Below are 26,911 nucleotides of genomic sequence, written 5' to 3'. Positions count from 1 at the left end.
TGTAGTCACTTAAGCACCATATTAATACCTTAGCAAACACCTAGCATCCACAAAGCAATGCCATAACACCTGCCCAGAAGCCGTAGCAAACATCCATGATAACTTAGAAACACTTACATAACAGCATAGCAACCCCTTAGTAGCACCCTAACAACTTCTTAGCATCACCTTGCAACCACCTAGCAATGCCCTTCGAAGAACATATACAGTAACACCCTAGCAAACACCTTGAAACAGCTTGGCAATGCTATAGCAGCCACCTATTATTTCCTAGTAACCGGTGTTGGGGGTAACGCATTACAAGTAACGCAAGTTGCGTAATATTATTACTTTTTCCAAGTAACTAGTAAAGTAACGCATTACTTTTTAATTGACAAGAAAGTATCTGAGTTACTTTTTTCAAATAAGTAACGCCAGTTACTTTCTCCCCATTTATTGATTAAAAGCTCTCCTTTCCCCATGTTGAGAGAAATCGGGAGTAAGATGTTAGTTCTAGAATAAATGTAAACATGCATTAATTCATCTCACTCACAAAAAACTGATTCAGTATTCCTCAAAATGAATAAAAACTGTGAAATTCAACTCAGAATATGACGTAAACCTACAGTAATTAAATATGTTAAATAATACAAATATCTTTTAAGCATTTAATACCATTTTTTTAACCAATGTCTTTGCTGCCGACCTTCGATGATCCAATTCAACCATACTAATAAGCAAAAATGACTCAAGATAATCTAACATTAGTTTTCCTTTTTTTATATTGCTGAAGAGTTGATATTTTTTCTTCTGCAGTCTACTGTACAGACGTGAATTCACTTTTCTCAAAGCCTGAGGCTTTTGGTGGGAAAAGGCTTTTACATTTGCCAAAAATAGAACTTTTTATCTTAAAAGCAAACAAGCAAGCCCTGCCCAGATTTAAAAAGTAACGCAAAAGTAATGTGTAACATTACTTTCCATAAAAAGTAACTAACGTAATTAGTTACTTTTTTTAGGGAGTAACTCAATATTGTAATGCATTACTTTTAAAAGTAACTTTACCCAACACTGCTAGTAACAACCCACAACAAACTAGCAACACCTTAACAACAACCTAGAGACCACGAAACAACACTCTTGTGGCATCTTGCATTCATTTAACAATACCTTATCAACAGCAAATTAACAACCTAGCAATGCTCAGAAAACACCCAACTTCAGCTTAGCACGACCAATCACCTAGCAAACACCTTCATAAAAAGCTAGCAATCTTTTAACAACACCTTAGTAATGTTCTCCACCCTATTACCAACATATCTCTAGAAAAAAACTATCAAAAGCTTTGCAATACCGTAGTAGCAACCAATCAAGTAATCCCCAGGAACCACCCCAGCAACCTAGTAATACCTTAATAACATCCTAGGAACTTAGCAACGCCCTTGCAGAGCCTTATAATTACTTCAACACCATATTGATACCGTAGCAAATACCTACCAATGTCATAACAACTACCCAGGAGCCCTAGCAAACACCCACAATAACACAGCAACAGCTTAATAACAGCCTAGTAACCCCTTAGTAACACCCTAACAACTTCTTAGCATTGCCTTGCAACCACCTGGCGATGCCCTGTGAAGAACATGTTTCAAACACCTTAAAGCAGCTTGGCAATGCTATAGCAGCCACCTATTAGTTCCTAGTAACCACCCACAACAAACTAGCAACACTGTAATAACCTAGAAACTATCTTGCAATTTTGCAATCATTTAGCAAGATCTTATCAACAACAAATCAACACCTAGCAATGCTCAGAAAACACCCCAACTCCAGCTTAGCAGTGCCTTACCAATCACCTAGGTGATGAAAGCCTGTTGGATGGTTTTAGCTGGTCATTTAGCCTCGTCATAGCTGGTCATAATTGGTCAGCAGACTGGTTTTAGAAGGGTTGTGGCCATTTCTTTAGCTGGTCAGGCTGGTCTTAGCTGGTCAAGCTGGGAGACCAGCTGGAACAACCAGCTAAAACCAGCTTGGCCAGGCTGGGAAATCAGCTTTACCAGCCTAGCCAGGATGGGAGACCAGCCAACCAGCTGTTTTTTTCAATCACCCAGTACCAGCCACCTAGAAAGCCTAGCAACACCTTCGTATCAGGCTAGCAACCTACACCTTAGTAATTTGTTTTGCAACATGCTAGAAAAAACCTAGCAAAAGATTTGCAATGCCCTAGTAGTCCCTTGGAACCACACCAACAACCTAGCCACCACTTAGCAACACCCTAGTAGTGTCTTACAACCACATAAAAACACCTTGTGAACAACATATTGTGACTTAGTAACCCCATAGCAAAACTCAACCAATTTCCTCAATATTTATGTCTGTCAGGCCATTCTGTCATAAATGTTAGGGCTTTGAAAACTTTCAGGCAATAATTTGACAAACCAACATTCAAAGTTTGCCTTGACAAATAACCATAAAATTTTCATGTTTCAGGGAAAACAGATATGTCTAGCACTGGTGATAACCACATCCTGGTTATCGTCATAATTGTGTCTGTGGGTGCATTTACCATCATTCTGGTGGTGGTTGGCGCCTTCCTGTGTACACGCCGTACCACAACACAGCAGAAAAAGTAAGTTCAGTTCTCCTGCTGACGAACAGCCCTAATATTCGGTCCTGGTTGAGGCTAAATGTGTTTGCCACAACCTTCCCTCAAACTCTTTGATATGATCTCCAGGAAACGTGCAGCCTGCAAGTCTGCCAATGGATCCCACAAGTATAAGGGCAACTCCAAAGATCTGAAACCACCAGACCTCTGGATCCACCACGAACGTTTGGAGTTAAAACCTATTGACAAATCGCCTGAACCCAATCCAGTCATGACCGACACACCAATCCCCCGAACCTCCCAAGACATTACCCCGGTGGATGGGTCTATGGATCCAATGCTCCAGAGACGTAACTCCTACCGTGGTAAGAACTTTAATTTAGAGACCCCATGAAATCAAAACACAAAGAGTTTTGTCTGTTAAGGCCATCTATGTACTAATGAACCCACAATCTTCAAGAGATTTTTGACATATAGTATTTCTCTTTGGAAAATGGACTAGAACCCTCCCTCAAAAGTAGCAAGAAGATATGATGTAAACCTAAGGCTGCATAAAAAGTCCCTTTGATATGTCCACCCCCAGCTTCTTGTTTCAGTAGGGAAACAACCATCAACACAAGAAAAAAGATTTGTTACCATTTCATGGGGTCTTTAAACTGTCTTTGCCTTCTGCATAATCCATGACATCATTTCAACTGCTGCTTCTGAAGAATGCTTCAAAGTCATGTCTACTATTTGTCATTATTGCTTGTGATTGGCATGTTACTTGCTTAAAATGGAACAACTTGCAGCCTTTTGTTTTCGTGGCATGAATGGTGATACCCATCTGCTGCTGCCTACTCCTACAGCTCTCCTGATATGTGTGTTTACACTGCCCTCTAATGGACAAACAATAGAATCCCACTGCAATAGTGAAAACATCACATGATCTTGGCAACTGACTCTAGGAAGTCAGCTGGTTGTCTTCATATGGCTCTTGTATTGGGAGCCTGTTGGGTGGGTAAGCCTGTCTCAATCTGATTGGCTGGTCAATGTCTGATTTACAGGCCACGAATCAGAGGACAGCATGTCTACACTGGCAGGCCGTCGGGGAATGAGACCTAAAATGATGATGCCCTTTGATGCACAACCCCCTCAGCGTAAGTGTGCGATCCTGAACCAGGGACCGGACACCCATAATTTGGCCCATTTTCTTTCAGTTGGGATATTTAACAATTTATGCTCTTTGGAATAGTGCTCAGGTTCCCTGAGTTCATTATTATAGTTGTAGGCCAAAAAACATACTCTGCTCAAGTACACGGGTACAAATGACTTAGAATTGCTGCCAACTGCTGCCATGGCAGCGCAATAGTCAAATTATTTGCTCAGCACATTACTTAAGAGTTAAGTTAGCACCACAGCAGTGAAAGAACAGGTTGGCCAAGAATTTGCATCTGCATTTGCATACTTGTCTGGAGTATGTTTCTAGCCCTACATAACTTCTTTAACCTAGCAACATAGCGTGTCTTTCGATCTGTGTTGTTTGTTTGCATGAGCAGATGTTACAGATGCACCATGCTTTCCATAATCTCATAGCTTTGTGTGCAAGGTCTAAACCATGGCGGTCTATTATTTGTGTCCATTCGCAGCTGTGATTAGTGCTCACCCCATCCATTCCCTCGATAACCATCACCATCATTATCACTTGGGCAGCCTGGCCTCGCCAACACGCAGCTATCTCCACCACCAGAGCAGCACGCGGTCCATCGCCACCCCCATCTCTCATCTAGACAGGGCAGAGTCAACAGGTGAGAGTGCATTAGTGGGACTTCGTGAAGACCCTCATCGTGCCTGGATACAAATGAGTTAACCCCCATTGAGTCACTCCTTACAAAGTTAACGTTAAAGGAGAAGTTTACTTCCAGAATGAAAGTTTTCTGATAGTTTACCCACCCCCATGTCATGCAAGATGTTCATGTCTTTCTTTTTGCAGTCGAAAAGAAATTAAGGTTTTTGAGGAAAACATTCCAGGACTTTTCTCTATATTGTGGACTTCAGTGGTGGCCAACTGTGTTGGGGGTAACGCATTACAAGTAGCGCGAGTTACATAATAATATTACTTTTTTCAAGTAACCAGTAAAGTAACGCATTACTTTTGAATTTTTAAGAAAGTATCTGAGTTACTTTTTCAAATAAGTAACGGCAATTACTTTTTTGCCCATTTAACGTTTGACAATTCTCCTGTCAGGAAACTAGGAGTAAACATGATGTTACTGTATTCTAGACTAAATGTAAATATGCGGTAATTCACCTCACTCACAAAAAACAGAATCAGTATTCCTTCAAATGAATAAAACAGTGAAATGCAAACTCAGAATATGACACAACCCTGCAATAATTAAATATGGTAAATAAAAATATATACTTTGTATTTAATCCCATTTTATTATCCGGTGTCTTTGCTGCCGACCTTCGATGATGCAAATCAACCATACTAATAGGCAAAATTTGTTTTAGATAAACTAAAATTTGTGCTTTATTTATTTTTTTTATAGCTGAAGAGTGATCTCCTGCATTAATGTACTTTTCAGCCTGAGGTAAATTCATTTCACTTTTGGTGTAAAAGGGCTTTTACATTAGAATTGTTTTATATTTAAAAAAAAAAGATTTAAAAAGTAACGCAAAATTAATGTAACGGATTACTTTTCATAAAAGGTAACATAAGTAACATAACGCGTGATGTAGGTGGAAGTACCGATCCAGTGTTTATAAAGCAAATGTTGACATTTTGGACAATTTTGAAGTTAGAGAAAATGTGATGGAGTTTTTCACCCTACCCTACCTTTTTTAACCAATATACACAGATGAAGAACTAACCACGTGATTACTAAATCACTAACTAAATGTGATTACTTAATGGGCAAAGGCATTCATTTGCATCGCAGAGATAGTGCAAGATGAGAATTTGTGGTGAAAAGGTATATAAATTGTAATTTTTTTTTTAGAAAATGACTGTTCGTTTTATTAGATAAGACCCTTATTCTTTGGCTGGGATTGTTTAGAGCCTTTGAAGTTGCATTGAAACTGCAGTTTGGACCTTCCACCCGTTGGTCACCATTAAAGTCTACTATATGAAGAAAACTCCTGGTATGTTTTTATCAAAAACCATAATTAATAATAATAATAATTTCTTTAAAAATACTCAAGAAAGAAAGATATGAACATCTTGGAGTAAATTATCATGAAATTTTCATTCTGGAGGTGAACTTCTCCTTTAATGTAATAAATCTTATGGCAATAATACCAAACAACAATACATTTAATAAAGAAACATTAAGATTGGGATACATCAAGATGGTCTGGACTTTCTCCTTCAGTCTCCAAACCCTGGTCAAAAAAAGATAGTTCAAAAGTGGTTGTTTCAGAGTCTACTCCACCAGTTTCCACCTACTCACATTTAGGTCTGGCCTCTTTAACATGATATTACCTGTTTTTTCCCAGCAGGCTTCTTATGGTCTTTAAGGTTGCTTATATGCAACACCCACATGTCTGATAGTATGCAGTATGGACCATGTGCTGACCCATGCACTGTTGTAATTACAGAGTCAGTAAGGAACACCCCTAGTGTTGACCTGCACCCTCCATCTGGACAGCCCTCCTGCACCACTGACCTTTCAGAGACAGATGTTAGCTACCACAGCTCAGCTGCTGAAGAGGAGCCAGCGTTCAGCACACCCACCGCACACGTTCGTCCCACGCACCCACTAAAGAGTTTTGCAGTGCCTGCCATCCCAGCTCACCCCATGTATGACTCAGCAGCATTACCCAGCACTCCACTGCTGTCTCAGACCGGTAAGTTCCTCTTCACACAAGATATTCACATCTATATTGGGTGATCCAAATTGCAGTGCCTAAAATAATGACTTTTGGCTTTTAAAATGTTTATAAAAGTTAATATGTGACCCTGGACCACAAAACCAGTCATAGGTAGCACAGTTATATTTATAGAAATAGTCAACAATACATTGTATGGGTCAAAATTATAGATTTTTCTTTCATCATTAATCATTAGGATATTAAGTAAAGATTGTAAATTTCCTACTGTATATCAAAATATAATTTTTGATTAGTAATATGCATTGCTAAGAACTTAATTTGGACAACTTTAAGGCACAATATTGTCCTATGAATGAATGGAAAGCTTATTTATTCAGCTTTCAGATGATGTATAAATCTCAATTTAAAAAAAAACAAAAAAAAACTGACACTTATGACTGGTTTTGTGGTCCAGGTTCACATATATATTCCACGATATTCCATAAGAAACGTTTGTGGAATATTGAGCCTAATTGGAACATGTACAATGAGATTATAATAGGACTAGACCAGAGCCTTGTGGGACACCACAGTTTATAGTGGCTGAAAAGGAAGACAAATGGACTGATGGAAAAGATTCTGTTTTTAAATAGAAAACTGATTTATTCCAGTACCCTGGATATAGTTGTCACACTCAAAATGTTCTAAAAATAACTTAATGGTTTGCACAATATTACAAAGTTTCATGGTTAAAAAGGAGAAAGGCAGACACTGACTTATGCGATTTGTTTTAGGGCCTCACTCAGTTAAAACAGCCTCTATTGGTACGTTGGGAAGGACGAGAACTCCTATGCCTGTCATAGTTCCAAGTGCGCCAGATGTCTCAGAAAGCATCAGACTGCATGAAGATGCAGGGAGCGTGAGTACTTTTGTTCCTATAATGCTCTCTACTACTTTTTTTGTACATTATGACTCTTAGGGTGTGTTCACACTTGGTCATGTTTGGTTTGATTAAAACAAACTCTGGTGTGATTGCTCTGTTAGTTTGGTTCATTTAAGTGTGAATGCTGCCATCCGAACCCTGGTGCGCACCAAACATGCGGACCGAGACCCCTGAAAAGATGGGTCTCGGCCCGCTTCCAAATGAACTCTGGTGCGGTTCGAACAAAATATGAATGCAACACTGACCAAATACTTTTAAACGAAACAAAAACAGGAAGTAATAACAAGATGCGATGCTATGCAACATAATTTCATGAAGGGAACAAGCGGTGTATCCAAAACAAAATGAGCAGAGGGCAAACATTGAGCAACAAGGAGGTAACGTGCCTTCTATGAGCTCTCTGTGAGTTCGCAGGTGGTAAAAATAAAATCATATACATGCAACGTGCGCTTAGTCCAGCAGACGGCATTAGGTGTATTTGACTGAAAGCGACCGATCAGTGAATGGGTACTTTGATGATACACCCGCAGTGCCGAAAAGTCGAACGCACCTTTTATTTTTGTTTAGGGTGTTTGTTGAGTTCCGAGTTGTCATTCAAGCCGACCAATCAGATTGTGAACGTATCACTATGTTTTTAGGCTCGGTATCTTTAGGTTCGCTGTCAAAAGTGCCAGTGTGTACACTAAGCAGACCAGGACAAAATGCATAATTTTCCTTTTTGGTCTGGACCAAATTAACCAAACTACAGGTGTGAACACACTCTTAAGGTACTTGCACACAGAGTCTACGTTTTCATATGAGTTTTTTTCGTATTCGTCTAACACAGAAACCTTGCACACTGAGTCTGATGCATGTTAATCCGCAATCTGAAAAAATTGGCAAACCAATACAAAATACAGAGAGGACAATGTTGTTGTTAAAAAGAGAAAAAGAAAGAGGAAATATTGGGTCCATCCAAACCTGCGATTGTGTAGAGAGGAAGAAGAGATCCACCTCCTTATCAAGAAGCTGCGGGATTATCTTAAGCGATTCAAAGTTTACTTCAGGATGTCAGTGGCTCAATTTAATGCTTTGCTAGCGATACTGGAGCCACATATTAAAAGTACCACCACCAATTGATTCTGAACAGAAACTGGCAGTATGTCTTTGTATCTGTGTACCGGTTGTCTCAATCTCAATTCCTGGAGGGCCACAGCTCTGCAGATTTGCTCCAAACCTAATTAAACACACCTGATGCAAATTATCAAGGTTTTCAGAATTACTAGAAACTGTTAAGCAGGTGTGAGTTGGAGCTGGTTGGAGCTAAACTCTGCAGAGCTGTGGCCCTCCAGGAATTGAGTTTGAGACCACCGGACTAAGATATGAACACACGTATACATATATCACAAACAGCGTTTCATCCAGACAGATCTGGCGTTTTGGGAGCCTGAAACTGCTAATTTTTTTTTTAACCAGGTCCCAGAGTGGATAAATCTGAAAATGACAGCCTTGCATTTTCGTGTGTACAGCCAATCCGTATATTTTGTGAAATGATAATGTCACCCCATGTCTCGACCCAAGTCAGACACCGCTACGTCACCTAACAGCATCAACAACATGAACGAACAATGAACAACTGTATTTTTACTAACTAACATTAACGCAGATTAATAGTCAGAGTAGTATTGTTCCATGTTTGTCTTCTTCTTGTTGTGTTGGGTTTGTATGCAGTGGGCAAGGTTTATGCACATGCTCTAAGTCTCTAAGCCATTTTCAGTGTAGCTCTGTGGCAGAATTATAGCGCCACAACTATTTGAACACATGGTCTGGCATGTATATTACATACTTCGGTCGTTTGTGTCTACGCAGATATCTGTTGAGACAACGGCGTGTTTACAGAATTTTTTTTTAGAACTAGGGAAAAAAAGAAAAAAGCTCTGGTTTTGTGTAGACGGGCCCACAGACACGCACACACACACAAAGCTGGTGACTCTGAATGGTCAAAACACCTCACAAAATGCTTGCTACAGATGCGAAAAATTAAAATTGAACCTGATCCGCATTTTTTATGACGGACGAGCGTTTCTGAGGCTGTGCGTAAATGATTAGCTGTTTCCATCACCCTTTTTTTATGTCAATTTTGAAATGAGTGATTGAAACCCCACATTTCGAATAAAACCCCTTACTTCGCAAAAAAGTTGTTATGCTCGCTTGAGGTGGTTTTTGACTTGTGCAAAAAGGGTTAATGCGAATAATGGTAGATGGAAACACATTTACAGAATAAATTCCTCCATACGCATAAAAAAGTCATGTGACTTTGCGCTATGGGACAGCAAAACTCGTCTAACCAGTTCTCATTCCACAGCATCTGAAATGTTATGGTCATTCTGAAATACCTGAGCAAAGTCTGTCGTCAAAGTATTTCTGTATAATTGCCTCCCAGAACTGTCTTACACGACTGTGTTCCCAAACAGCAGGCATCCACCTCTGAAAGAAATGATCACATCTCATGTCTGCTCACTCTGAGGTCCAAGTAATTTATTTTCTATGAAAATTACTATATTCAGTGGCTTTTCTTAGTAACATATAGTGTCAGTTTATCACGAAGTGACGATTTTGTTCTCTTTGACTTGGATGGAAAGGGGCTTATTCGCGAATGGTTTATGCGATATTCCAATTTTTGCGCATATGTTAAATTCACAACATTGGATAACCCAGCTATTGACACAACGTCAGGTCATATTTATTTTTTAACTTGCGAACATTTCAGATGAGAATTTCAGACTTGGTGTGCAAGGACTTTTACAACAAAACCATATACACTTGAGGCATTTCTGTTACGAACTTGAACTAGTAACTTGAACTCTGTAACGTTCGAAACAAAAAACGGCTTTGTTCTGGATGTATTTTTGGTCAAGTGTAGGAGCTTTAAGTATATGTGACCCTGGACCACAAAACCAGTCATAAGGGTCATTTCTTTGGTCATTTGTGAGGATAGGACAATATTTGGCTGAGATACAACTATTTGAAAATTTGGAATCTGAGGTTGCAAAATAATCAAAATATGAGGAAAATCACCTTTAGAGTTGTCTAAATAAGGTTCTTAGCAGTGCATATTACTACTTAAAAATTAAGTTTTGATATATTTATGGTAGGAAATGTACAAAATATTTTGATGGAACATGATCTTTATTTAATATCCTAATCATTTTTGGTTTAAAAGAAAAATCAATAATTTTGACCCACACAGTGGGTTTTACGATCCGGGGTCACATATTAAATGTAGTTTGATTATTTATACATTGACAATAAAATGTATCTATAACATCTGACAGGATTATCGGTAAGGAACCAAAGTCAACTGTCTTCTCCAAAAATGTGTTTTATTTTTATTATGTACTGCATAGTAGAAGTTACCTATTTATGACGTTCGGCATTGCACTTAAGGTGTACATTTTATTATTATACATCAAGCTTATGACCTTGGTGTTGCTGGTGCTGTGCTCTACTGTACTATGTTACATACTTTGTTCTATGGATACTGTTATATATCTAGTATACTGTTTCATATCAGATATATTTACAGAAAGCTAATAATAAAATGTTTTATATCTTTTTCCTTCTCTCTCAAACCTTTACCCGCTTCCCCCTTTTAACGGCTGCGCCCCCTTATTACAATTAATTATTGCAATTTTGCAATTTTTTTTAACTGAATTAAAACTGCTGATCGGTATTCGTTTGTCCCGCATAATGCGCAATACTACCGTACCCCTTCATCCATTACCACGCATGTGGCTGCGTTATTTGATTTTCTGCTTTTCTTCTGCAGTACCATTGACCATCCCCTCATAAACCCCGTTCCCCAAACCCCAGCTCATCCCAACCCCACCCCCCGCAGTAACCTTCTTCATCTCCCTCAGAATTACGAGACGGACGAGTTGACGGAGGAAATGGCCCATCTGGAGGGCTTAATGAAGGACCTAAACGCCATCACGACAGCCTGAGCACAATCCTCACAATAACACTAGACCTCACCTGCCACGGGGAGGACGTACAGCATGGAGGAGTTCTCAATCATTCGCTAAATGGAGAGAGAAGAGAGTGAGACGGGAAAAATCAAAACACTAACGTTTGGCATACCTTGCTTGCTCTCAGGAAGGAGAAACCCATCAACTGAGGACAGTGGACATTCTGAGAAAGGACGTGGTTGCTTCAACCAGACGATTGCGATTATTCTCTCAGCATCCTAAAACGTTTCCTTATGTTTCAGCGGAGACCGTTTGAAAAGACACCATTTTATTATCCTACGAAAAAAGGAAAACTACATTATGCTGGTGTACGTGTTGGTGCTTGTAAGGCACAATTTACAGTGTTTCATTTGTGTCTTTTCTTTGTATGTTTTTGTATCTATATATATTGCCCCCGTTCCAGTGAGCTGAACGTTGGACGTCGTCCTTTTTATTTCTGCGACTCATTTTGTATTAAGCATTTTGATTGGTGTCTCTTTCATATAACGTGCCATGTCTTATTTTCTTAAACATGTTTTGTATTGTTTTATATGCATATACACTTATCAGTTTGTATATATGTTTAAAACGGACTCATTTCGCCACCACAGCAATGTTTTTGACCTCTCACGACAGTTTCCGTTTAGTCAGAGACATGCTGCTTTTTCATTTGCTATTCGAATGGATTTCCCCCTTCTACATCATGCCTGTTTTAAATGGGAGTTCCCTTCAGATATGCCTTATTAAATTCGTGTGGAATGGCAGAAATCATTACAACTGGGAATGTTTTTGAAATGTTTATCACACAACACTGTGATATTTATTCTGTAGTAATGCTGAACTGGTACTGGTCACAGTCCGTTGGTACGAGAGCGTAGACCTCCATCACACATGCTGTCAGACTTGGTGCTGAAACTCAAAACGTCAGGTTCTACATATTCACGACTGCTAAATGAACAAATTTGGTAGATTGGAAAAAGTGCTTTATATGGTTTATTGCTGCATTGGTCTGAATTCTTGTATCATAGCTCAATGAATGAATGACAACATTCACTGTGAGATTTTACAGACCGTGTTCTCGGCACTTAATGCAACAAAGTGCAAATGCAACTTTTATACAGGACTCCCCATGTTCATCTTTTATTTTCCATTATATTTCTTGTATTTGTTTCATATGAAGAACTTGTATAGAATTTCAATGTGTGAGGCAAAAAAACGCAACTGTTCCTCCCCTGCTGGATATGGTTTTGATCTGTACTTTTACCCAAAGAAAATATGTAACAGCAATCATAATTTTGTTTTATGAATTTAATGTCTCATTTTCTTGAATGTCATTCTGACTGTAAGAAATCATTCTGGGTAACTAGGAACAAGCTTGGTTAAAAACTATTTGGGATAACCTATCAAGTTGTAAACAGTCAAACCTTTATTGCACTTTTTCAACTATTTCAAGAAAAGAAAAAAAAAACATTTTTACATATCCTGTGTTTTGAATATAAAGCTCTATTTGTGTAATGTAGTGTCATAGTTTAGCATAGGCAGCTGGTCTTATTTGTTCTTTTGCCTCTGAAATAATATTTGAGCGGCAGGTTTTACTGTGTTGCATATGCAGAATTCTGTTGTTGCTTATTTCTGTACAAAGATCTTCTTGCTGTCTCTAGAAATACTCTGTGGCTTTTTAAAAAAATTACTAAAAACACTGCCTTTGTTTTTTTTATTTACTCGCATGCACTTAATTTTGAAATGTGCTTTTGTTTTCCTGAACCCCCTCGCCATTTAAAATACCCCCTTTTCTGGTCATTCGTAATTACTGAATAAGGTCCATTAACCATCATTCGCCAAACACTGGTTAGAAACCACTAAAATTGAGCATGGAAATGTTTCCATTACTTTATTTTTCCATTACCATGGGAAAAGCTATTTTTTATATAATAGATACCTGGCATAGGTTAAGTATTTGTTAACATGGGTAGCATGTCTTTCACATTTAATTCCGATTCAGCTGTATTGCTGTTTTTAGACTGAGAAACTTTTGTACAATCTAGTTAAAAACAAGAATAACTGCATTGCATTACAACATGAACAAGCCAGATATAAGTGTTGTGAAGTGAGTGATCATCCAGATTGTCAGAAATGACTCCAAACACAAGGATGTTCTTTTTTGCAGTCTTTATTGACATCTGATAAATTAAACATCTAGACTCCTCTGGGTGTCTTGAAGTTCATTCCAACACTTGGCTGGGTGACCTGCAAGTTGGAGATGTTGCCTAAGTCCTGCAGTGAGAGAAAGTACTACAATTCAAGTCTGAATATGACCACTGGAATGATAACCTTCTGTTTTGACATTTCACATTAATATCTCACATTATTTCCAGAACATTCGACAGCAGCTTTCTAAATTTACTCAAGAACTGTTGAATTGCAACACTGCTGTAAAATAGTCGTTACAGCACTGAAAACCCACAGGATTAAATTTTAAGTTTGACTTACGAAAGCCTTCAGCATTTCCTTTGTATCTGGATCAACCTCAATAATCTCCTGATCCAAAGCAGAGACCTGAGAACAGAGTGAACAGGCACAAGAAATAAGGGACTAAATACAGTACTAGTGATGTCTCACACACAAGTATCAAAGGTAATAATGGAAATTTCTGGTACTGAAAGATCTAGCATCATTAATATTAATACTACTACTACAGAAGTCATTTTATTTTTTAGCTCTTTAGGAATAATCTAGGGAATTCAGTGGAATTATATATAAAAAGTCTTGAACTAATTGTCCAAAACTCATACTAACAGTTCAAAGCCAATTAATCAGAAATGGTAACATAAAAGTATGCCACAAAAAATGATGACAGAGAGTAGGGATTTGTACTGTTGACAACAATCAGGGTTCGTACAGATACAGTCCAATGAAATTACAGGACTTAAGGACTTTTCAAGCACTACTTTCAAGGACTTCAATCACAGATCTCACTTATCAAACAATGTCTTATCTTTCAAAAAAAAAAAAAAAAAATAGAATAAAAAAAAAAAAAATAATAATAATAATAATAATAAAAAATATAATATAATAAAAAGGCAAAAACAAAGCACATGAAGTATTACTACCAACTTATTACAAAGTATACTACACTTTTACTATAGTAAAACCATGGTTAATTTTCTTAAGGGTATTGTAATTGTATATACTTTTTTCTTTTTATAACTGTACTGCTTTAATGGTTTGATGTTTTGTACTGTTTAAAGGGGGGTGATTCATGAGCCCCTATATGAAACAAGTGATTCACAATCCACACTCCAACGTTCCGATCTAAATCAAACGTTCTGCGATCCATGCTCTGACGTCCGGATCTGAATAATGATTTGCAAACCATCATTTCAGATCAGGTCTCGGATCACAAATTCCGAATCATTTGACTAGGATCAAAACTTTTCAAGTACCTCTTCATGAATATTGCTATTTTCTAAGGTTTCCAGGCCTTAAATGTAAAGACAAAAAAACCCTGGATAATAGTTTTGTTTTAACAATGTGGAAGGTGACATTATCAAACGTCACTTAAAAGTTGAGAGCGCAGATCCAAATGACCCCAAATTCAATACACGAGGTCAAAAACACCCCGTATGTATTTGTCTCTCATATTTCTATATGATAGAAGCATAATCACACGAGCAAGAGTCAAATTTTTTTTCTTATTATCAGCATTCAGCATGACTGCAAATGCAATGTTTATTTAACTGTTGTATAAAAAGTAAAAAGAGTAATTTACATTTGACAATATCGCCATCAAGACAAATGGTTCTAAACAAAGCTGCACCAACCACTGTGCGTTTCAGAGCAATACACAGCTGTTTCACTCCTGAATGCAGTAATTTTTGAACAAAGCAAAAACCATTTCATAAAGACAGTCATCTGCTTAGATTGTGAACGAATTAGCCATTTGAACAAATCTGCTGAAGGAATGCTTCTATGCCTCTCTCATTAAAACAGTGAGCTGCCACAATCTCATAGCATTATTTAAGCAACTGCATCTACATAGTGCTTCAGACACACCTTCTGCTCCACTTCTGCAGTGCAAAAATGGAATTTACTGGATATTATTTGACTGGTAACAGCCTAAAGTGACTTTTTGAATCTGATTAAAGGAGAAGTCCACTTCCAAAACAAAGATTCACATAGAATGCACTCACCCCTTGTCATCCAAGATGTTCATGTATTTCTTCAGTCATAAAGAAATTATGTTTTTTGAGGAAAATATTTCAGCATTTTTCTCCATATAATGGACTGATATGGTGCCCTGATTTTGAACTTCCAAAATGCAGTTTAAATGCGGCTTCAAACGATCCCACATGCGGTTGTAAATGATTCCAGCCGAGGAAGAAGGGTCTTATCTAGTGAAACGATCGGTAATTTTCATTTAAAAAAAAATATTTTTTTAATCTTAAACGCTCGTCTTTCTCTCCATGAACTGAAAAACTCTGATTGTCTAAAATGATTTCAAAGTCATCCTACATTGCTACAGAAGTTCCGACCCAATCTTTGCAAAGTGCACATGCAAAGAAGATCAAACACCCTTAACAAAAAAGGTAAAACAGCGATATAGGACGATTTTGAAGTTGAGGGAGAACATGAGATGGGATTTTTTCGACATAACCGACTGTCATGAACTGGAACAAAAACAGTCCAAGCAGAGTGAGACAAGACGAGAGTTTGGCATTAGAAAGTATATAAATAGTATTTTTATTAAAATAACCGATCGACCGTTTCGCTAGATAGGACCCTTCTTCCCCAGCTGGGATCGTTTGAAGGCGCATTTAAAGTGCATTTTGGAAGTACAAAATCGGGGCACCATATCAGTCCATTATATGAAGAAAAATGCTGAAATGTTTTTCTCAAAACACAATTTCTTTACAACTCAAGAAAGAAAGACATGAACATCTTGGATGACAAGGGGGTGAGTAAATTATTTGTAAATTGTTGCTCTGGAAGTGGAGTTCTCCTTCAAATGCTATAAATTGCTCAAAAAAATAAAAATAAATTATTGAAGTGACCAGGAAAAATCTGAACACAAATATGATATTTTTTATGTAACCCGAGAGCTTTCTGACACTGCATAGACAACAATGCAACCATCACATTCAAGTCTATGTGACATCAGTGGTTCAACCTTAATTTTATGTAGCTATGAGAACACTTTCTGTGTGCAAAGAAAACAAATATAAATTTCTTCTCTTCCGTGTCAGTCTTCAAAAATTCATCCATGATGCATGCGTGTGGTGCTGCTGACACACGAGTCAACATTGAACACGTCAGCTGCGTTGCTGTTTATGCAGGGTCAGAAAGCTCTCAGACTTGATCAAAATAATCTTAATTTGTGCTCCAAGAATGAAAAAAGGTCTTACAGGTTTGAAACGATTAAGTAAATGACAGAATTTAGATTTTTGGGTGAACTATTCCTTTAATGATAGGGTTAATTTGTCACTGCTGTGAACTGACCGCCACGCAGAATATTAAGAATGTGAAAGGTTTCAGGAGTCAGCTGTCCTCGCTGCACGTTCTCTATGAACCTACTGATGAGTATGAAGTGTCAACTGACCTCTGGGACATAGTTATCCCTTCTCTCTCTCTCCTCCTCCTGCAGTTTGATGGAGATACCTCTGACAGGACCCCTCTGAATGCGCTTCATCAGATGGGTCACATAACTGCAGAGAAACAACATTTTTGTTTTAAAGAAAGTCATTAGTAATACCCACATAATAACTGCCCACAAGAGCATGTTTTTGTAGAGCCCTGATTACCATATTCATTTACTATGGGGTTTACCATGGCACTTTACTCACCCTGCAATCTTATTGCGCAGAGCTTTGCTGGGGATGATGGCGATCTCCTCACACACCCTCTTGTTGATGTGGAAGTCATTGCCCAGCCGGGTGTAGTACTTCTCGATGACCACCCGAGCGGCTTTCTTCACGGTCTTGGTTCTCACACCTCCCTGTCAGCACACAAACTAAACTTCAGTCACATAATATGAGGCATTTTTGCACTTTCGACTGAGATCAGAGATGTTATGTCACACTGAGTGAACAAAATCACGTTAAGAACAGAAACTACTATAACTTACACTAGTTTATAACAACTATGACTTTTAATTTTTTTTAAATCAACACATGGACATGGAAGGTTAAAAGCGTCATTGTTTCGGGCTATTTAAATACGTTAAAAGTACCAAAATAGTCCTGTAAATTCAACATGGTATTGCCTCTGAATATCTGAACCGGCTTCCGTTGAGATTCAAAAATTGTGAACCGGGAGATGACGCGGAGTTGTTTTTTCAACATCCTAATTTACCGCAGATGCCAAATGTCAAAATACTCAGTATAAATTAATTCTGAGAATATTAACAAAACATTTTGGTGCTTTTAAAAACGTGACGAGGAGATAAAACACAGGATTGATACGGATTGACAGGGATTCACTGTGGGTCATACACACCATATTGAGCCGGTCTAGAGGAAAAGGGTTAAAATTCGACCGGAGCGGAAGTTTATAAAGCTCTCCCGGAAATGATATAAAAGTCTCTGAACGAGCGCTATCATCTGCTTCAAATCAACGGGTAAAATATAAAAAAGCGCAGTTTTATTAATAATTTGCACAAATTACACAACAAAATAAAGTAAAAAAAAAAAAAAAAAAAAAAAAAACAAAAACGGCTACAGGAATAAGTTAAACTACCAGTCAAAAGTGTTTGAACATTAAGATTTTGATGAACATTTAGATGTTTTTTTTTTTGTTTGTTTTATTGGTCTCTTCTGCTCACTAAACCTGCATTTATTTGATTAAAAATACAGCAAAATGGTCAAATGCAGATTTTTTTTTTTTTTTACTATTTAAAATAACTGCTTTCTATTTGAATATATTTTCAAATGTAATTTATTCCTGTGATCAAAGCTAAATTTTCTGCATCATTTTCTCCAGTCTTTAGTGTCACATGATCTCTCAGAAATTATTGTAATATTCTGATTTGCTGCTTAACAAATAAATATGATGATGATGATGATTATTATTATTAATATTTAAAACAGTTGAGTAATTTTTTTTTTTTTGATGATTAGAATGATTCAAAGATCAGCATCTTTTGTAACATTATACACTACAGCATTCAAAAGCTTGAAGTCAGTATAATTTCTTTTTTATTTATTAATTTATTAAATTAATACCTTTATTTAGCAAGGATTTTTTAAATTGATCAAAAGACATTTATAATGTTACAAAAAAAATTATATTTCAGATAAATGCTGTTCTTCTGAACTTTCATCAAAGAAACCTGAAAAAATGTATTCAGCTGTTTTCAACAGAATAATAATAATAATAATAATAATAATAAAAACAATAATAATTATTTGAGCAGCAAATCAGCATATAAGAATGATTTCTGAATTGTCATGAGACAATGAAGACTGGAATAATGATGCTAAAAATTCAGCTTTGAAATCACAGAAATAAGTTACATTTTAAAATATATTCAAATAGAAAACCATTATTTTAAATAGTAAAAATATTTCATAATTTTACTGTTTTTGCTGTATTTTGGATCAAATAAGTGCAGGCTTGGTGAGCAGAAGAGACTTCTTTAAAAAAACATTAAAAATCTCACTATCCAAAAACGTTTGACTGGTAGTGTATACATGAATTAGATATTTATATATTGAACAGGCTTATTGGAAACAACCAAAAATATGAATTTATGAGATCTTACAAGCCAGTATGCCTTCCAAGTTTTATTAATTAAATAAACTTTCATGATTTTGTTAGAAGTAGGCTGCAATATTTGATATATAATGCTGAAGTAAATATTTTATTCTTTTTAAAATAGATTTTATCCATTATAAATATGAGCAAAATAGATAAGTAAATATATTTAAAACAAAACATATTTAAATATATTATGTATTATATTTGTATTCTGAAAAAAATTCCCAGAACTGATTTTTTGCATGTAATTATTTTAAAAATAAAATGAATCAATAAAATAAAATATTTTTTCAGGCCACAATGTTTCAGGACACAAATAACCACTAAAAAAGACAGACACACTCTCACTCAGAGGTTAAGAGACATTTTCTTTTATTTTACATAAAAAAGGGTGCAAACTTGAGTTTCCCTTTAAGAGTGGAGGGAATAAAAATTTAATTTGAAAGGTTATGTATGGAATTTTATATGACTCCTCAGGAAAATAGGCATTTTAAATAAGATTAAGATTAAGGCCTTAATCTTTCTGCAACTTAAAAACAAAATATATTTAGAGAGAGAGAGGAGGAGAAAACGAAACGGGTCCATCACAGTTGAAGCCCTTGACAAAGTAAAATCATTGAAATACATTTAAGCAACATTCATATTTCAACACAATAAATTCATAACACAATGAAATTTAAAGTATCTTTGTAAGTATGACCAGAACAAGAGAATGACTCTTGCAGTACTGTACAATTTAGTTTTTAATATGTTCGAAGTACAGAAACATCCTTACTGAAAGAAACACTACAAAAAACGTGAAAAAGAGAATTCAAATATTGCAGTGCTTTCCTACCAGACTCTTGTAATATAATCATTCCGAGGTCATTAAAAATGAGCAGTTAACCAGATCTGTTCATTAAAAAAAAAAAAAAAAAAAAAAAAAAAAAAAAAAAGTTCAACAAGTTTCCACATTAACTAAAACCTTGAGACAGGAATGATTACACTTTTCAGAGAGAGAGAGAGAGAGAGAGAGAAAGAGAGAGAGAAAAAAAAAAAAAAAAAAAGCCATGACTGTAGCAGACACAATGGAAGGGCAATACAGTATACAGCGGCAAAATAGTACGCAGTGGACATTTACCTGCTGAACTCAAGCGTACAGAGGGGTCAGACTTGCAGTAGCATGTTTAAGGCATTATGCAGCCACAGAATAACAGTGTATCAACTTCATGCCCACAATGTTCTTCAGTGCCCCATTTACAAGTAGTTTCCATTGCTTTCGGAATCAAAAGCCATGCACATAAAATCTGCATTAATGTCACTAACTTCAACTTTAGGAGAATAACTCTATTTACCTCTCTGGATGGAAATCTGCAGCACAGAACCGTGATACAAAAGCAAAGGCAATTCAAAGGAAATGGAATGGTACACAAACGCCTCTCCAAAAGAACCAAAATGCTTCCTGAATGACTTGGGGGGGAATCAATCTATTTAGTGGAATAATTGTATATTTATATTCCTCAAATGGACTCGGAAGGCCGTAACACCATCTTTATTAAAACAACAAACGCTACAAAAAAGGTACAAAAACATATGGTACGATTTTTTTTAAAAAAAGGAAAATTAAAGATAAAAGATGGTCTGAAATAGTCATCACCTTGCAGTTGACAAGAGAGCCAGTAGTCATAATGATCGCATTAACCAAAATTCCAGTAATAACGTCTGTTCTAGTCATCCCTCATCAAACTACTTCAAATAGCATATATAGAGTGTGATTTCAGTGTAGTGTTTTGCACGGACGAGTCATTTTGAACCAGCAGATGGCGCTTTAATCGCCATCCGCTTCCTCGTCCATTAATCCAAAGCAATTTCACATTCTGCTTCAATCCAAAAAACAATTCCAAATGGCTCCGAACAAGCCAAGGCCTCCAACTTTGACTTCGGAAGAGTCGATAAGAATCAAGGGGTTAAATCCTGCAAAAATCACACTCCTGGCAACAGCAAGCAGTGCACATCCAGAAATACTAAACTTCTTCCAACGCTAGCGAGGCACGTAATACATATCGTTAAGAGAAGAACGTTAAATAAAATGCAGCCTCGACGCTTGTGCGAGACAGATTTCCAAGAGTATTATTCAAGTACTTTTCACAGAATAATTTAGACCCAAAGTGACTTGCATCACAGTGGACAAGCACATCTATTAAATAACCGTCACGTCAGAAATACATGGAAAGCTTTACACGCGTTTGCGAAAACGGTTGGTTGACTTCGCATTTGAACGCAACACCCGTTCCTAGATGGTGGAAATCGTTCCACAAGGTGATGGGTCAGTGAGAGTTGCTATTTACATATATAAACGAGTGAAAACGGATGGCTGGATTACTCAACTGACGAGTTAACAGGTGGAAACGTGCTAATAAAGAATCTGTGCCCATTTGGTCCAACACGCTCATTTAGCCACTGCTTTTGCGAGAACATTCAAAGAACTCCAAAAAACAGAACGGGCACGGTAGATTCCTCAAACAGCCGTTTACCTCTATGAAAGACGAGTTTAGAGGTCAGTAGAATACAGCAACGCACAGGCTGAAGTAAACAAGGGCCTAAGAAAACTTTAGTGCAGTCACACACTCCTATGGCTTCTCTCTCAACTTTTGTACGGTGATCAAAATAAAATAAAATAATAGTTATATAATTTATCTTACATTAATTCACATTTACTATACATCACAAAATAAAAGCATGGATTTAATGCTGTGAATAGGTGAACGGCGAAACCAAAACGTGAGCAAGGCAACATCACGACTGAGATTAGAAAGAAAAAAAGAAAAAATAAAGCGACGACAGAACTACAGTAATCGTTTCGCGTATATCCCCATTTTACGTTTGCGTTCAGGAAAGGACTGCCTCATCCATGCAAGAGGTCAAGGGCTGCCCCGTCTCAGAATACACGTATGGCCACTATACAACCTGCCGTTTTCTGCCACAGATTCGTGTTCGATTCTGTCGAACCCTCTCAAGCAAGCTTCCTAAAGGGAATGAGACATATTTCAGGTCAGTATGAAGGCATGGGAGGAGTTTCGTATCTGCTGAGTAATGTTAAGGCATTAAATCGAGATGTTTCGCAGTGGCAGTCACTACCGTCAGTCTGCGTCCTCCCAGGTTCCACCTCACGACTACTACTCAAGCAAGGAAACGCCCGCCTTACATCTTCCGCTTAAGGTGTTTTCCAAGCCACTCTGGCACATGAAACTGTCATTCTCATCCTGAATAATTAGCAGTTTTCAGGCATAAAAAACAACATCTATTAGGAACTGGTCGTGGGAATAATAAGTGACTATATGGACAGAAAGATACAAAAGCGCAAGGAAAGTCTTACTGGCCACCTCAGCCAATAGAAAAGCAGCCAGCTGTACGTCAAAGCGATACGATATCGTAAGAGGAGAAAGCAGCATGACTGGCTGGTGGGTTGAAGTGGGAGGAGTGCTTTAGAACAAGCAGCTTAAATACTAGTCAGTGGGGCGAGCACCACTGGAAACAGCTGCTTATGTCACACTTTCACAAAGTTCACGTGTAAAGGCCAGCTAGCATCGTTACGACAGTTATTTGTTTTGCGCTTTGCCCGTGTACGTTAAATCACTCCGATAGATACGACGAAGAAATCTGCTAGTCATATTCTAAGGCTTCGACCACTTCCTGGCAGCGTGAGAACCAACAATCAGCCAACAAATACACAAACAAACATTTCGAAAGGGTTAAGTGAAATAAAAAAAAAAAAAAAAAAAAAAAAAAAAGCCACCGTCTCGTCTCGTGTGGAGTGGAAGCGGGTGCCAGGGAGGAGGAAAAGGTCTGCGGTTCGAGCTCCAGCATGGGCGACTTTGTCGCTCTCCCTCCCTCCATGACACACAAAGGGCTGGAACTGTGGAGGAAGAGGATGAGGGGGCACATTCAGAGACTTCCTCCCCAGCACGTCCACCGCTGAGGATGAGGAGAAACGAAAAAGAAGCAAAACAGCGAATGAAGTGCAGTGCTGTTCCAGTGCTTTGAGATCCTTAGGTTTTGCGTGAAGATCCTAGAGACAGTCCGAGGATGAGGGCCCGTCGCTGCCTAAATTAAGATGTGGAAGAAACGAAAAACAAAAAGACAATCCCCACAGAGACAACGTGTGCATGCCTCTTCGTTTTCATACACTCGTTTGGAGGGCTTGCTGTTGTCGTCTTGTAAAATTTCTTTATTTGAACGCTCTAAAAACAACCGAAGGAACGGACTGCACGGAGAGGCCGGAGGTTCATTTGTGCCGTTGAGTGTTCTTCTTCCTCTTCCTCTTGAAGAAACAGCAGCACCTGAGGACGAACACACAGGTTAAGGTTAGAGATGTTAACGAAGGCGGCCGATTAGCAGATTCTTCCAACCTAATAATGAAGCATCTGCCCTCTAGCTACACATGCGCCGTCAGTATGTAGCTTAAACAAAGCAGGTACGTGGGTTACGCTACATAGTGTCAGCGCTGTCATTAATGCATTAGTGTATTCGTACCAACCTAAGTGCTACATATAAATGGACAATAACTGGTCAAAGGTAATCAAAAAGGAAACTTAAAGACATTTCGTTAAAAGCATCAACAACAGAATGTTAAACAGCAACAACACGACAGAATGGGTCAGGAAAAACAAGGCACATGCAGTGGAAGAGAACAGCTCCAGACTGACACATTGAAAAGTGATAGACTTCACTAAACAGGTTTCTAAAGGATGCTGCTAAACAGCCAGTAAATCTGACGGTCGGTCACAGGTGGACACTGGCTGTATCGTTTGGGTTCACTGTGGTTGTTGATGAAAAGTCATACTGATTATACAGTGTCCTGCAAAAACATGCAGATCCTTAACCAAGTCTGCCTTTTTACTAAATGGTACACTGAAATTATATTCTCTGTACTATTTTTAGTTCATCAAAATTCATCACATCATGAACTATTAATAATAGCCAAACAGTGAGAAATGAGTTCCTAAATTTAATACATTAAAAAAAAAAAAAAAAAAAAAAAAAAAAAACCTGTGTAAGCAATAGTAAAGTAAATATATATATATATATATATATAAAATAAATTTAATTTAATAAATAATTAAATTATCTGAAACACTGTTCAGATAATTTCAGGATGTCCAAAAATAAAAAAAATAAAATAAAAAAATAAAAATATAGCAATTGTGAGGGGGAAAACAAAAAGAAGAAAAAAATAAAGCAATATTCTGTCAGTAACCTTCAAACAACTTTATGGTTGTGCAATTGCACAAAGTGAATTAGAACTAAGTGAATCTGAATCAATTCTGCCTGTGTCAACCAATCACGTCAAAGAAATATAATAATGTCATGGTATAAAATATGACACTGTTTAATGCCGTTTAATATCCTTAAAATATTTTAAAAGATGTCATTGTAAGATTGGTAATCTTGTAAAATTAAAAATTTAGGTACAGGGTTCGTACAGATACTGTAAAATGAAATTCCAGGACTTTCAAAGACTTTAAGCATTATTTTTTTTGATTTTCAAGGACTTCAATCAGAGAGCTCAATTATTGAACAGTGTCTTCTATTTTAAATTCTAAAAAGAAATAGATAAAAATATACTAATAAAAAAAATGGCAAAAATAAAGTGAAGCACATACAAAGTATTACTACTAAAGTATTACAAAGTATACTACACATAGTAAAACCACAGTTAAGTTTCTTAAGCGATTTGCATTCATGCATACTTTCCTTCTTTTTTCTTTGTTTTGTTTTTATAACTGTACTGCCTTAATGGTTTGATGTTTTCTACTGTTTAAGGGGAAAAAAAAAAAAAAAAAAAAAAAAAATCCTGATCTGAAACAAATGATTCACAAACCCGCAATGAAGTCCTGATCTGAAGTTCCAATTTAAATCAAATGACGTGCAATCTACGCTCTGAAATTCTGATCTGAATAATGATTCACGAACCATCATTTTAGATCAGGAGTGTGGATTGCTAATCATTTGACTTTGATCGGAACATTGCATATCCGAATCATTTGATTTGGATCATTCAATTCGCAAAATGATTCACAAACCCGTTCCGATCTAAATCAAATGATTTGCGAATCCGCAGTGAAGTCCCGACCTGAATCAAATGATTCACGATACGTGATCTGATTGGAGCGCTTTGAATCTTTAAATCATTTGTGACGCAATGTTTTAACTGATTGAGAGTTTTGAAAAGCTCTTTCACCCATCACTGTGTGTTTTTTAAAATCATTACAAATGATGTTGAAATTCAAAAATGGCTCTTTTAATTTGATCTGCTTTTTGCTAGTGAATCACTTAAAATGAATGATAATAACGAATAATTGAATCAATCAGAGTGGTTGCTGCGTAAATTACCCAAACGATTTGGTTCATCTGTTCCTGTTTTCGTGTCTTCATCTGTTTACAAGACACTGTCAGTACTACTACTTGCTTCGCTTGATTGTTTTCTGACATTGACTGAGATAAGCAAAAAAGGCATGATGTTTTTTGAATTGCGTAAATTTTATGTGTAAAGATGACTGACAAAATTAAACACTTATTTTATAGATGCATTGTCTTTCAAAATTCAAGCACTTTTCAAGTACCTCTTCAGGAATATTGCCATTTTCAAGGGTTTTCCAGGCCTTACATTTCACAAAAAAGTCAAATTCAAGTACTGCAAGCACTTTAAGCACCTTGTAGGAACCCTGTAGGTATTTATGGCTGGGCAAATACCATATAAAATAAAATAATTTAAAATAATCAATATCTGTTAATATGAAATTAATATGTAATAATTTGGGGGGGAAAAAAAACCCTGAAGCAACATACTGTCAATAAACCTCGAACAACTTAATTACTGTGAAAATTGCAAAAAACGAATCAGAATTCATTTTAATTGTCAATCAATCACATTAAATAAACTGTGGTATAAAATCAGAGATTCAGTTAGGAGTCTGCATATTTCTGTAAGGAACTGCGTACATGCATTTAACCTCTAAATCCTCATTCTATCATTCGGTTTCTTTAAATAAGTTATTTACGCTATTAAAGACATCTCAGTGTACCTCCAATTAACTTTAGGGTATTTCAGCCTCTCAAATCAGACTTTGAGCAAACAGACCTCCCTCTTTCTGTTTCAGAAACATGTTACAGCTACATTAGCCTACAACTATGTTAGTAGATCTTGGTGTAAGCGCGATCTATATGGCCACAGTCTAGGCTGGTCCACTCCCCTTGGGTTTGATGTGGACTGGAGAGAGGGACTCACCACAGGTTGAGCATTTTCACGCAGCTACAGAAGAGTGTGAAAAGAGAAAAGACAGAGATTATTACACAGAGGTGAGACGATGAGACAAACCTAATGTCGGCGACAAAAGACCAACAGGAAGACACAAACAGAAAGAAAGAGAGAGAGACAGACTCAGGGGGTAGTGTAGATCTAAAACATCTGCTCAATTCATGGTCGCCTTTGCTTAAGTACTACCATGATAGGTATTGTCAGTATCCTTGTTTGTAAAATTCTTAAACAGATGGGCAACAGAAAAAAAGAATGTGAGAAAAAGGTGTAGGGAAACACAGGAACAGAAAGGGGTTGGAGAAGTGTAGTGTCGTCCTCAGCTCACCAGCCCACCACTCTACTAGTGAATATAATACAACATACACATGCATCACTTTGATCAATGGGTCTCTGCCACTATGAAACATTTGGTTTTTTGTTACAAATTGTGTAGGAACAGTAATAGATTTATTCAAAAATCTACACCATAACAGGAGTTCTGACCTTTGTCACCATAAAGTTTTTTTTTCTGTTCCCTTTTTTCCCTACAATGTTTTAGAAATGATCATAAATTATAT

General features: G+C 37.1%; 3 protein-coding genes across 15 annotated transcripts in view; 1 reads left to right on the top strand and 2 right to left on the bottom strand.

Moving 5' to 3' along the window:
* neo1a (neogenin 1a) overlaps window positions 1–12,704 on the top strand; it is a 173,760-nt gene extending 161,056 nt beyond the window's left edge. For 5 of the 8 annotated variants that reach the window (XM_051114569.1, XM_051114565.1, XM_051114564.1 and 2 more), the window contains 7 exons: window positions 2,467–2,605; window positions 2,711–2,946; window positions 3,628–3,720; window positions 4,210–4,368; window positions 6,164–6,412; window positions 7,171–7,295; window positions 11,219–12,704. In XM_051114569.1, the coding sequence (XP_050970526.1) occupies window positions 2,467–2,605; window positions 2,711–2,946; window positions 3,628–3,720; window positions 4,210–4,368; window positions 6,164–6,412; window positions 7,171–7,295; window positions 11,219–11,302 (1,085 nt within the window). In that variant the 3' untranslated portion in view covers window positions 11,303–12,704. Of the gene's footprint in view, window positions 1–2,466; window positions 2,606–2,710; window positions 2,947–3,627; window positions 3,721–4,209; window positions 4,369–6,163; window positions 6,413–7,170; window positions 7,296–11,127 lie in introns of all 8 variants that reach the window. The other 3 variants (XM_051114567.1, XM_051114568.1, XM_051114570.1) reach the window with 3 other exon arrangements.
* A 755-nt stretch (window positions 12,705–13,459) lies between these two features.
* On the bottom strand, window positions 13,460–17,874 carry rps17 (ribosomal protein S17). Its single transcript, XM_051114571.1, has 5 exons — window positions 17,798–17,874; window positions 17,146–17,297; window positions 16,902–17,007; window positions 13,796–13,861; window positions 13,460–13,579 (listed from the first exon to the last, which is right to left on the bottom strand). The coding sequence occupies exons 1-5, from the start codon at window positions 17,798–17,800 to the stop codon at window positions 13,502–13,504; spliced, it is 405 nt and encodes a 134-aa protein (XP_050970528.1). The 5' UTR covers window positions 17,801–17,874; the 3' UTR covers window positions 13,460–13,501.
* A 2,087-nt stretch (window positions 17,875–19,961) lies between these two features.
* csnk1g1 (casein kinase 1, gamma 1) overlaps window positions 19,962–26,911 on the bottom strand; it is a 58,842-nt gene continuing 51,892 nt past the window's right edge. For 4 of the 6 annotated variants that reach the window (XM_051114660.1, XM_051114659.1, XM_051114658.1 and 1 more), the window contains 2 exons: window positions 26,325–26,348; window positions 19,962–23,376 (listed from right to left, as the gene is read on the bottom strand). In XM_051114660.1, coding sequence (XP_050970617.1) covers window positions 23,322–23,376; window positions 26,325–26,348 — 79 coding nt within the window. In that variant the 3' untranslated portion in view covers window positions 19,962–23,321. The remainder of the gene's footprint in view (window positions 23,377–26,324; window positions 26,349–26,911) is intronic. The other 2 variants (XM_051114661.1, XM_051114663.1) reach the window with 1 other exon arrangement.

The sequence above is a fragment of the Labeo rohita genome, chromosome 7, assembly GCF_022985175.1.
Source record: "Labeo rohita strain BAU-BD-2019 chromosome 7, IGBB_LRoh.1.0, whole genome shotgun sequence".
Lineage (NCBI taxonomy): Eukaryota > Metazoa > Chordata > Actinopteri > Cypriniformes > Cyprinidae > Labeo > Labeo rohita.
This window is presented reverse-complemented; position numbering and strand designations above follow the sequence as displayed.